Genomic DNA, 12595 nt, shown 5'->3' on the forward strand with positions numbered 1-12595 from the left:
CAAAAGAGATGATCATAAAGCGACTGACCTTAATTCCCAGGGATTCAAACTCTTCAGCCTATCTACAAGTTGCAGTTTGAAACTTTCCATTATTAAAAACAAAAATCATTGTTTTCTTTTTCAGTCCTTCTAAACTTTGTTACCCTGCTTGCATATGATGCACTCTTCTGGGCGTAGAATTTCATAGCAGTTATTAAAAAAAAACAAGCCATACAGTTGGCTTTATCAAACAATAATTTCCCATTAACAGAAACTTTGGGTGTATGACTCATTTTACACAAAACAAATAATGATCGTTAAAATGAATACTTAAATGAAAACTGTAATAAGGATTTTTAATTTTATTTTTTATTTTCTCACACAGTCTAACACCTGAAAACAACTACATTATGGGCACCTTCCTGAAAGGTGTCAGCTGTTTCCTTTTTTTAAAGACAACAAGCAGAAACAGAGCTCAAATCACGTTTCCAGAGAAAGGTGAGGGATATAGGATAAGGCTGCTACAAACTAGCTTTCACAAGTGAGAAATGGGAAGTCAGTCAACTCTTTCCTCTCTGATAACCCTTTATTTGCAGAGCAACAGGGGAATTACGAACACATTTTGTAAAATAATGCTGTCTTGAAGACAATCTCTGGTGGACCAAGTCCTTACTTCCCTCGAAGTGGTCAAATCCAAGACTTAACTTCAACAGTGTTGAAACTTATTACTTGAAGCTATGGCAGCACAAAACTGTCTTCTTTAAATGGAAAATATGACCAACTTGCATGAGATAAATTAATTTTGAAAGTGGGAGTGGGTGGGGGAGCTACACAACTTTTTTTTTTTTTTAAAGGGGGTTGAGGATGAACACGAAGACTCCCTAAGCAACCACAAAACCATTATTAAGTCTCCGGATGTAAAGGGATGTTCGACCGGACAGCCCAAAAGCTGAGCTCAAAAGCTCTCCAAATCACAGCTCCTCACCGAGGGACTTTTGGGTTAACGGCTACCGAGCACTGGGGGAATCCCTGCCTTGGGTTAAAGGAGGATAACTGGAGAAAAGACGCACGTCATAACAATCTGGCAATTCTCTGCAAGACCCTGTGCTTCTTGGCCCTCCTCCGGGCGGGCCCCGCACGGCCAGGCGCAGGTCCGAGGGTACGGCGGGGAGGTCCCGCATCAGCCCAGGCGCCTCCCCCAGCAATTCGAGACCAACCGCCCCTGGGACCCGGGCCCGAGACCGGAGCGGGATAAGCTGCCCAACCCCGTGCCCCGCCCGCCGCCTACCCCCCTTGGCCTCCGCAGCGGGTCTGGCCACCCTCCCCGCCGCCACCCACACCCGCCTCGCCCCTCCGGGCCCCGCTACCTCCCAGCCCCCGGCCGGGCCCCTGCGAGGCTGCGCTTCCCGTAAACTCCCCTCCCGGCGCTGCCCTCTCCCCGCCTCGGCCCCGCCCCCGCGGGACCCTGAGCCGCTCGTGATTGGCCCGGCCGCGCCATCACTCTCGGGCCGCGTCACCGCCCTCGTTTCCGACCGCCTCGAGACCGGCAGTGGTGTTAGTGCTTGAGGAGCCGCGGCGGAGGGCGTCTTGCTCCTCCGCTCGCTCCTGCTCGCCCGCAGGTCGACGCGCTAGCCTAGCTGAGCGGCTACCAGCGCTGCGGGGCGGCCGGGCTGCACGCGCACCCGCCAACTGGGAAGCGGAGACACAGCTAGTCCGAGCTTCGGGATGAGGAGCGGGCGAAGTTGACTAGCCCCCCCCCCCCCCACGCTGCGCCTCTGCGGCGCAGAGGTGCGCTGCCCTCTCCAGGAGGTGCCCGCGCACGGCTCTGCTCCAGGTGTGCACAGGACAGCCCGCCCCCGAGACCTGCAAACTTCACCCCAAGTCCAAAGTGTGAGCTCCGAGGGCGGTGCCGGGAGCCGGACTCCGTGCAGGGAGAGCTGTCCTGGCGGCTCTCGCGGCCGTCGGAGGGCGGAGACCGGTGGAAACTTTATCACCATCATCGTAGTTACTACGTTTTACTGTTGTTCTCCCCGCAGGGGCTGCAGCGAGCGCTCTGTCGCGCCTGTTTGTTTGCCAGAGGAGCCGCCCCGGGGAGAAGACTCGGAGGGGAGTTGTCTCCCCAAGGGATACCTGCAACTCAGGCGGGGGGTTTGGGCGGCCTGGATGCGCAGAACCCAGCCCCGCAGCCGCTGACGCCGGGCGGCGGCGAAGTTTGGCTGCTGAGCGGCGCGGCGCAAGGCCACTGGACAGCGGGCAGCCAGGCGGCAGCGGGAGCGATGCCGGTGGGGGGCCTGTTGCCGCTCTTCAGTAGTCCCGCGGGGAGCGGCCTGGGCGGCGGCCTGGGTGGGGGGCTCGGCGGTGGCAGGAAGGGGTCCGGCCCCGCCGCCTTCCGCCTGACGGAGAAGTTCGTGCTGCTGTTGGTGTTCAGCGCTTTCATCACGCTCTGCTTCGGGGCGATCTTCTTCCTGCCGGACTCTTCCAAGCTGCTCAGCGGGGTCCTGTTCCACTCCAGCCCCGCCCTGCAGCCGCCCGCCGACCGCAAGCCCGGGCCCGGGGCGCGCGCCGAGGACGCGGCAGATGGGCGAGCCCGGCGCGGCGAGGAGGGCGCGCCCGGGGACCCCGCGGCCGCCCTGGAGGACAACTTGGCCAGGATCCGTGAAAACCACGAGCAGGCTCTGAGGGAAGCCAAGGAGACCCTGCAGAAGCTGCCCGAGGAGATCCAAAGAGACATCCTGATGGAGAAGGAGAAGGTGGCCCAGGACCAGCTGAGTAACAGGGTGGGGTTCAAGATGCTGCCTCCAGTGGACTTAGCACCACTCGTTGGGGCGATTGACGGGGAGCCGGCCGACGCCGCCATCCGGGAGAAAAGGGAGAAGATCAAAGAGGTGAGTGCACCCGGCTAGAAATCCCTGCGGACCCGCAGTGTTTTTCTGGGAGAAACGACAAACCTTTGAAACTCTTTAAGACTGTAACATTACAGTGTAGGAGGACATGACGGTAACATTACAGTGTGGGGAGACATGGTTTTCCACTTACACCAGGTGCAGTATCAAAGGCTCTTTCGTTTCCATTTCAGTGTCAGAGTAGATGGGGCCAATTATTATCTGAGATTGAATCCCGTTGTTCTTAACTTGCATGCTCCGGTGAGCATAAGCCACACAAGGTAGGTATTAAATACATGGGCAGGTGCTGTGCAAACCTCCTCTTTCACTGCCTGATCCATGGTTAATCGTCCCTGAGAGCAGTGACAGTGAAGGTTCCAAACAGCCCTCTAATGAGGCTTGGACGTGGCTTTGAAATGAAGCTTGCATGTAAACGCAAAGCATCAATCACGCATGATAGAAATGTTCTAACAGCAAGCCAGCACACCCCGCGTTGGGTCATGTGGCCCCATTCTGCCAGGTGGCATCCTGTGTGTACTTACAGCCTATAAAGGTGAAACTCGAGAACTTCCTATCATAGGGAGCACACTGTTGTTTACTTTTCAAAAAATGGAAAATGTAAAAGGCCAGCCTACCGCCTCTTGCATTTCGGGTGTAGTCAGAAAAACAGTACTCCATGTGATGCAACAGGTTTTCCTCCACAGCAGCACAATGATGACAAACTTAATCTAGGACAAACATGGACTTTGATAAGTCTTTCATAATTTCTTTCCTGTGTTTTTCACTTAGAACTTGTAACATGTGGTTAGTTCATGCCTAGCTTAAAGCTGAAGAGGACCTTCCAAATCCTTTCGGACTGTCATTTTAAAGATGAAAGTTGAAGGGCCCAGAGCCCCAGAACCAGTTAGTGATTGAGTCAGGACTTGAAGCCCGGACTTCCTCTTGTCACCAGGCTCTCTGTGGACATGCCTCCTTTTACAGCTACTCTCCCCTGTGAAACTATGCCAGCCTGTTTTTTTTACACAATCCAAGAGCTGCAGGAACCATTATTGAAAGCATTTCATCTCAAATCTTGATTCCAATTTCTAAAATACATTATGAATGGAAGTAATATATTTGTCATTTTTTAAGGTTCACAGAGTCTCTGGGAAAATAAATTTTGTGTTTTGACATTGGGCAGGTAATCAGGAAAGGAAGCTTCCTGATTCCCCCCCAATTTTCAGAGACAATTTTGAGGTTGTGAAGAGGTACTTAGCTTAAGTGGCTCCAGAATGGAGGCAGCTTGATTGTTGCAGGATTTCTGATTTTAGTATAAAGACCAGATGAATTTGGTTAAGCTGTAATTGAGCAAGTTTAAGTGGCTTTGGGTGCCTTTCAGTTTACCCTAGGCAGAATGCCTTGATTCATCCCTCCTGTGCAAGTAGGTTCCTTCCACAGCCCATCAGCCTTTCTGCTTTGAGACCCTTCCTCAGGCATAGAACCCTCCTAGACTTGAGCGGGGTCGGGGGTGGGGGGGGTTGGATTTTACTCCCTGTGACAACTTCTGTCTAGCAGTTTCCCTTCTCCAAGAAATCCTGTCAGTGCTGCAAAACCAGGAAGGTGGAAAAAAGTCTCTGCTTTCACCAACCATCTCCCTCTCCTCTTCATCTCTCAGCCTCCTTGAAAATAGCCAACCAAAACCCATAGATAATTTAGCCCCAAATTTGTATCTGCTTATGTTTCTCTTAAGTTTGAAGCAGTGTAATTCACACGTTTCATTCCTCTAAATTCCTATGCGCTGCCAGTTAGTGCAGATCACAGGAAATTGTCCCAGGAAATTATTTTAAATACTAAAGATGCATGGATGTGAAAAAGCTATCGGTGCTGACCAGTAGTGATTAAAAGTGCATCTAGAGCAGAAGCACTAAGACAGTAGCAGTCAATTCAGGACAGCATATTAACAGTTAGTGATTAGAAGCACTAAGACAGTAGCAGTCAATTCAGGACAGCATATTAACAGTTAGTGATGCATATCTGTCCTTATTAGATCCATGTTATCTATGTCTCTAGATCAGAAGGTCTTAATGAACCACATAAAGGAAATTTATGTAGTCTCCTATGTCCATGTGGTGCTAACATCTTCGCACCTAGATGTTTTGAAACTGCTCAGTCTTGCATAAAGTGGTTGAACTAAATGGGTTCTTTAAAATTTCTTGTTGCGGTGAGAACCCAGGGGGCAGGGAAGCCAGCATGATTAGCTTCAGTATTTAGTCAAAGGCTAACGGGAAGGAATGGATTATGGATTTTCATCAGATTAGTTCAGGCAGATGTGTTCCTTTGTAAACCAAAAAAAAAAAAAAGTTACTCATGTTATTCTAAAAGTACACTGTAAATGTTCAGTTTTAGAGAGGAAAGAGTGGTTGCCCGCTGTGAATAAGGCTCTGGACTTTACACATTTAGATTCAGTTCAGGTACCACCATGTATGCCCTGTCATGGACCAACGGATCTTTGCCTTGATCTTGATTTTTATCGTTCCTGTATTTTCTAGTTCTCTTCATATACTTGGGTTCTCTGTCACACCTGAAAGTACTAACAGTTTTATGGGTAAAATTTAGAAGGTATAAGCAAGTCACATGTTGGGAGCTTGGACTGTAATATCTGAGCCAAACTTTCACTTTGTAAATTTGGTTTAAAGACAGCCAGTGCTATTTTTATATTGCCAACACAGCTGTGTTACTGGTACCCTGGTAAATTTTTAACAAGTTTGTGCTAAGGGGAAACACTTTCTCATTTCAAATAGGATATTTATTGCCTAGCACCCTTCACATAAAGGTGCTACGTGCTTCCCAGTTCTGATCTCTGATGGGTGGTAAACATTTGATGTAAAACTTAAAGGCGAAATGAAGACAGCCCCCCACCCCATGAAAACTTTGTAGATAAATTAACTCTGGGATTTCCCTGAAATTTACAGTACACACATAGTGCATATTCTCATGAGATTGATCTTTTAAAAATTGTGCTGAAGTGGTCCTTAACTTTAAAAAGCACTGGTAGACAAACGAAGTACAGAAGTTAAAGACCACCATGGAATTTTTAGAAACGTAGTCCATTTTTCCTTCCACCCCAACTCTTTTTTAAAATCAGGAAGCTTTTGCGGGGAGTCATTATAAAGAGCCTGCACTGTCCTTTAGGATTAGAGCCCTAATTATCAAGTTATCAGTGGGATTCCTCCCTTCTCAGACTGGAACTCCTACCAGTCTAAGTGGGGTGGGGGTGGGGAGGCTGACAGCCAGCTTTGGGCCTATCAGGTAAGGCTTTCGGACCAGTTAGCTGTAGGGTCACAGTTGTCTTCTCTAGGTTTCTCCAAACAGGCTTTAGTTTTTAATTCCAGAACTATTTATAATAAAAAGTTGAAAGAAAATTTTCATATTGATGGCTAATGGTGAATATATATTTTTATGCCTTACACTAGCCTTAGGTTGTTCTTGAGTCTATAATTTATGTTTACTGACGATTAACCCTTTTATTAAAGGTCAGACATAGGAATAATCTACCTTGACCTATTAAAACAAGACATTTTTAATTTGAAACTTAACTTATTTGTGTGGGTAGTAGTGTGGAAAATAATATTTGCAAAATAAGACCACAGTTTGAAGACCTGAGTCTGAAGGAGCTTAGATGTCCTTGGGTTACCTTGCCTGTTCTGCTCACCCTGTTCTGAAACACACTGGACATTGAACATGGGCAAATGCAAGATTTCCCCACTCTTTGGACCTTTCCCAGAGCAGGTAGGTCATGGAGTGTTTGTAAGAGGCTTCTCTCTTTAACAAGTAAATAAATAAATTAAGGTGTCAACAGTGTATGTATTAGAGTAGATGCTGACTGTTGAACATTAATATACAAAAGCAGGAGAAGATTGTTAATGGATAATCAGTTATGCTCAACTTAATTTTCTGTAAGCTATTGATAATTTGTCTGGGAGGAGTACTCTGTCTTCCTCATATTGGGTAACTTAACATTCTTAACGTTCATATAAAGGAACTCTATATAGGACCTAGAACCTAGTTTAGGCTGTGGAAAAGAGGTTAAAAAAATGCATTTTTGAGTAAATGCATCTGCATCTCTTAGGTGAGCTAATAATCTAAACCACTTTGAGAAATTTATGCTAATATTTCACATGTGTAAAAAGTGTCTCTGGATGAGATCTGAGTTTGTTGGGCTTCAGCAGCTTAGTTAACGTATTTGTATTAAATTATTTAATAAGCTATGGTAATACAAATTCTTTATTAGAGAGCGTTTAAAGCATGTGTCTCAAGGTCAGAGGGGAGGAAACCCAACAGATCAGTGTGAGGGCTAAACATACATGGGTAGATCAGCACTGCACTGGACCCTGCTTATACCTCATAACCCAGTAGAGAACCTGTGGCCTTTTAAGTTCTTTATAACCTGCAAAACCACAAAAATGTATGTGTTTGTCAAAGGTAAGTTTTGGTTGGTTAAAATAGGAGCAGCCCCCCTGTGGGCTCCAGGGATACTGTGACATGCCTTTTCCCTAAGTAGGCAAAAATGATACAGGAGAAGCCAATGTTTGGTAGTTCAAGGAAGAGATTCTTTCTTTGGGGAAACGAAGTCTTGACTTTTCCCTCAGTGTTCTTTGTCTAGCACCTTGTTTAGTGTTAAATAATTGAACAACCTCTAGTCCCCCACCCTTTACTACTAAATATGTTTAAAGGTCCTTTACACAAAGTCTGCAAAATTTTTTTTCTGTTACCAAAAATATGCCTTAAAAATTATAACTCTCTGATTTTTAACAGTAAACATATGCTCTAAGCCATAAAATATTGTATCTGAATGAGACTTTAGAGATAGCTACAATAGAGGCAACTGAGATGCAAAGATTGTTCTGGAAATCACTTTGCTAGTTAGTGGTAGAGTTGAGAATAGAAGCCCAATCCTGGATGGAATGTTGCTCATTATCCTGACATGGCTTGTCTCCTAAGTAAAAAGCCAGAGAGGTGTATAAATTGACTGCCTATATTCATTATTTGCAGACACTAATGTCAAGTGAGTACAAAACATGTACAATCCTGCAGTATTATAACTTTGACCTTGTATTAGTTAAGTTACATTAACTGTAGTAATTAAAAAAAACAAAACTTACTAGGGGCATAATTCAGAAGGCCTCTTTTTAAAACCACCCAGGGAAAATTTGATGACATCTTTTTCTCCCTATAAAGATACCTGCAGGAAACAGAGGCATTAGTAATCCTTCAACTGGTCATTCTTTACAAAGAGAGATGGGGGAGAAATAGGGAGAAAAAAAGAGAAAAGGTGTGGGCCAATGTCGAGGAGCTCTTTTAAACTATAAATGTACATGCTCTTTGGACATTGTGCAATGCATAACAGAAGAATGGAAAGCTAATCTGAAGGAGTATGTGTTTTTAAAAGTAGACATATATTTAATGATATCACTTATCTGTGGAATCCGTGATATATGACAAACTAACGAATATAACAAAAATGAAGCAGACTCACAGATATAGAGAGCAAACTGGTGGTTACCAGTGGGGAGAGGGAAAGCGGAGGGGGGCAATATAGGGATAGGGGAATAAGAGGTACAAACTATTAGGTGTAAAATAAGCTGCAAGGGGATGTTGTATAACATGGGAATATAGCCAGTATTTTATAATAACAATAAATGGAGTATAACCTTTAATCACTGTACTATACATCTATAACTTATATAATATTGTACAGCAACTACACTTACATTTAAAAAAAAAAAAGCAGACATACATTTAAAAATCACACCAGTCTGTGGTCTCTTCATTATAGGAGCACATAGTTCTCTTCACCCAAGTAGGTCCTGGAGATTCTCTGGATGATTTTTACCTGCCCCTGCTCCATTCAGTTGCAACAACATGGTGTTGTGAGAAGGGCTAGTTTTGGGAGTCAGTTGATTTGGGTCTGAATCTGGCCTCTTCCATTTACTAGCTTTGTGGCCTTAAGCAAATTGCTTAATCTGTCAGAGCTTCAGTTTTGTCATTTGTAAAATGGAGGTAGTAAATGTACCCACTTTGTTGGATTGGAAAGTTTAAATGTGATCATCCGCACAGAGCACTTAGAATGGTATCAGGTATGCAGGGAGTGTATAATAAATGTTGCTTGCTGTTCTTACTGTTCTTAATCACTACCTAAAGCCATCAAGCGGAGACTACATTGTTTCAGCTACTGTTTAATACATGAGGGAAGTGAGTAAGCATGTTTCAAAAAGTTATCAAAAACAGTTTAAATTAGGTTTGCTTAAAGGGATACATTTCCAGTTCAGGACGATCATTCCAGACAGCTATGATTTTACTGTGCTACTGTCAACTCTGATTTTCTCACATTCCTGCCAAATTCCAAAAAACTTTTGCTATCCTTAAAATTACATACTTTTCCAGCTTCTGTAGTTCAAAATATGTGTTAAAGAATTAGTCTCTTTCTCACAGTCAGATGTGCTTGTTCCTGAAGTACCATCTTCTCAGAAGGATCACAGTTCTTGAGTTACTTCCTTAAGCATTGAAATTATTCCCCGAAATAGAGAAAAAGAGGGATTAAGTAAAATGCATTTTAACCTGTTTTGTCTTTGGAGGAATGTTTTTAAGAAGTGAGAAGAAAATTATTTTAGATTTGGCAAAAATTTATGTAATTGTGGTCAATTCTATAATCAGAGCTCAGTCTGTCACCTGGTAGTCAAAATTCACATAAATCAGCTGTACTTCATAACTCACAGATTTTGGGCTTTTTTGAGAGCTTTGAAATTAGATTTATTAAGGTATCAGGCCCAGAAGGACCTCAGAGATGCTTAACCCCGGTACTCATTTTACATATGAGAAACGGGGCCCTGTGAGCTGTGACTTCCTGAGATTCCCCCAGTGCACTAACTACAGAGCTGGAAACTGCCTCTTAGCTCTCAGGCCCCTGTGAGATGCCTGTGACATCTTGTGTCTAATGAGAACATACGCTTTGGAGGCTGGCTGGCCTGGCCCTCCCTCCTCCTCAGCCCTGTAGCAGGCCAGCAGCAAGAAGCCCACTGAGACCGTCCTAGAAGGAAAGCAACCCTGGCTAGTTCCTTTGCTCTGCAGAATGCAGCAGCACTGGCCCCCCCCTCCCCCGCCCCACACACTGAGTCCTGATAAAGACTTCTCTGATCATTAGGTACTTGAAAGAAAACCAAATGAGATTAAGGCTTAAGAGCATTGAAAAGTCGCAGCCCTCATTCCTGTCATGAATACTCTGGCAGTTGCTTTAGGTACATTAGAGCCCAGCAGAGCTGCAGATAATCCAGAACAGAGATAATGAAATTAAAAAGCCCATGTAGCCTTTGTTACTTAGTTGACTTTCGTAACTAAAACGCTGCCTCACTTCCTTTTTACTGCCAGTCCATTTGTCTCCCTCGCTCTCAAGCTTATCAAAGGCCCAGTCCCTCATTTGCTCCTGTACTCTCTGGTCACTGTTGTTCTACATCCTTTCATACAGTGACACGCAGGTCATATTATATTAACTTTGATTTGTTAATATTATTAACACTTATATTAACTTTTTATTTTTATATTATATTAGGTATTATATAAATACTTTTTTATGTATTTATATATGTGGGTCTCCCATTAGATTGTCCTGTCTCCAGTGCCTAGTGTGAAGGTGCTTAGTATGAGAGAAGGACTGGAAGTGAGGGGATAAGAACCTGGTGAAGGGTGCCGAGCTCTGCGGGGGTGGCTTAATAATACAGCGCACTATGCACTAAGACAATCTTTGTTGCAACGCTTGCCTAGGCCAGGAGTTTATGAGAAAAGGTGCAGTAATAATGATGTACATGGGCCTGTGAATGATTGTGGTTGAGACATGAACTTGGGCCATCCAAAGACCATGAGCTATTGCTGGAATCTTCATATCTGCCAAATCCTTTTTCATGGAAAGATCTTTTTTTGGGGCCCAGCTGTGTGGCTTGAGGGATCTCAGTTCCCCGACCAGGGATCGAACCCGCCCCCCCTGCAGTGGAAGCTTGGAGTCCTAACCACTGGACCGCCAGGGAGGTCCTGGAAAGGTCTTTTCAAAGTCCCATGAAGAGCACTTGATTCTCCTAAGGGACAAGAGGGTCCAGAGATAGGAGTCCAGGGCTCATGGTCTACACTGGGGGTGGCCACGTCCAGCTTCCCTGAGCTGATGTTTGAGCCATGCTTGACTCTAGTTCCTCTTTCACAAGAATACGTGCTGCAACTACTAATAGTGTTTAGTAGTTGTGTTTCCTCACTGTATGTCTGTCTGTTGGGGCGCAAAGCAAAAGGACAAACCTGTGGAATGATGAAGGTAGCACGGGGTGTATACCTAGTTTCAAAGTCTCATTCCCAGCTGCCTGAAATTTCACCATCAGTGCCTCCCTTTTGTTGATGTATTGCTTCTTAAAGGCTGCTGTTAAAACAATATCACTAAACTTGCCCAGCAGAAATTATTATACTTTGAGATTTATCTTAACAAGGGTGAGAATGGGTTTGTAAAAGAAGCAAGTATCTTTCACTGTGTTATTTCATTATAAAGTAACACTTGCTTAGGAAAGAACATTTTGAAAGTACACAGGAGTAGAAAAAAGAAAAAAAAAATCCTTCACAGTTCAATCACTGTCACAAGCAGTGTCAACACTTCCTGCCCCAACATACAGGTTATTTTTTCCCCCAGTTATAACCACACTATGTATACATGTTTTTTTTTCATTTTCTTTTAGTGTAATTTTATGATAGCATAGTATATGAAATAGAAGCATCATAGTTTATTTAACCATGCCCTTGGACCTGAACATTCAGATTTTTTCCAGTTTTTTTTTTATTTTAAAATGCTGAGATGAACACCTTTGTCCATTAAGATTCCAGCTCATTTTTCATTGCTGCCCCCAACCCCATGAGTAGGATTTCCCCTTAAATTCCTAGTAGAGGAAATGAATAAGTCAAAGGATCGTAGTACATTTTGAGGGATGACTTTCCAAAAACAATGTTTACTTCCACCTGTAATGTAGTGAACCTAGTCTTGACTCTATAAATTTCATGGGTGATGAAACAGTATCTTATATATTTAATTTTCCTTTCTTTAAGCAGCATTTCCTCCTGAGTTGGGTGACTAGTTGGATTTCCGCACTGTGAGTTGTATAGAACAAGGAGGCTTTTAAAGAAGCAGGATTGGGACGAAGGCAGAGCTTGGAGACTAAGAAGTGGGTGTCAGAGAAGATGGATCTATCAGGCACATGGCTCCTGAAGGGGGCAAAGTCCTGAAAGGCAGTGGACAGCGTTGTCTACTAAACACAACAGCAAAATTTGCCTCTTCCCTGGGCTGGACCCCTAGGATTGTAAGTGCCCTTTATTGATAGGAGTACCTACCAAGCATGTTGGAACAGCCTGCTTTCCCTCAGCAAAGATGCAGCCCACCAGCTTCCAGCAGCTCATCTTCATTGTTATCGGTGGGTTTTTGCATCACATATTTGAGGAAGATGTTGGCTTCTCTGAAGATCTGGGAAAGGAGGGATGGAATCTTCTCTTTTAGAATTCATCAGGATGGCTTCCTAATATTTTAAGATCATAGTTGAAGCTCAGAAATGGTCCAAATAGAATTTCAGAAGTGGTTTGTTGTTTTTTTTTTTTTTTAGTGGTGCCAGAAAATGGCAAGTCTGACAAAGCTGAATTCTTAAAGAAGAAAAATTAACCAAAAGGAAATTGTCAATAAG

At 44.3% G+C, this 12595-nt stretch overlaps 1 protein-coding gene across 2 annotated transcripts in view; it reads left to right on the plus strand.

Moving 5' to 3' along the window:
* The first annotated feature begins 1696 nt into the window (after positions 1-1696).
* The window catches only part of MAN1A1 (mannosidase alpha class 1A member 1), a 200181-nt gene continuing 189282 nt past the window's right edge, over positions 1697-12595 (plus strand). The window contains exons 1-2 of one of the 2 annotated variants that reach the window (XM_082856062.1): positions 1726-1869; positions 2016-2864. In XM_082856062.1, coding sequence (XP_082712188.1) covers positions 2256-2864 — 609 coding nt within the window. In that variant the 5' untranslated portion in view covers positions 1726-1869; positions 2016-2255. Of the gene's footprint in view, positions 2865-12595 lie in introns of both variants that reach the window. The other variant, XM_082856061.1, reaches the window with a different exon arrangement.

The sequence above is a fragment of the Leucopleurus acutus genome (genome assembly GCF_964270905.1).
Source record: "Leucopleurus acutus genome assembly, chromosome: 15".
NCBI lineage: Eukaryota > Metazoa > Chordata > Mammalia > Artiodactyla > Delphinidae > Leucopleurus > Leucopleurus acutus.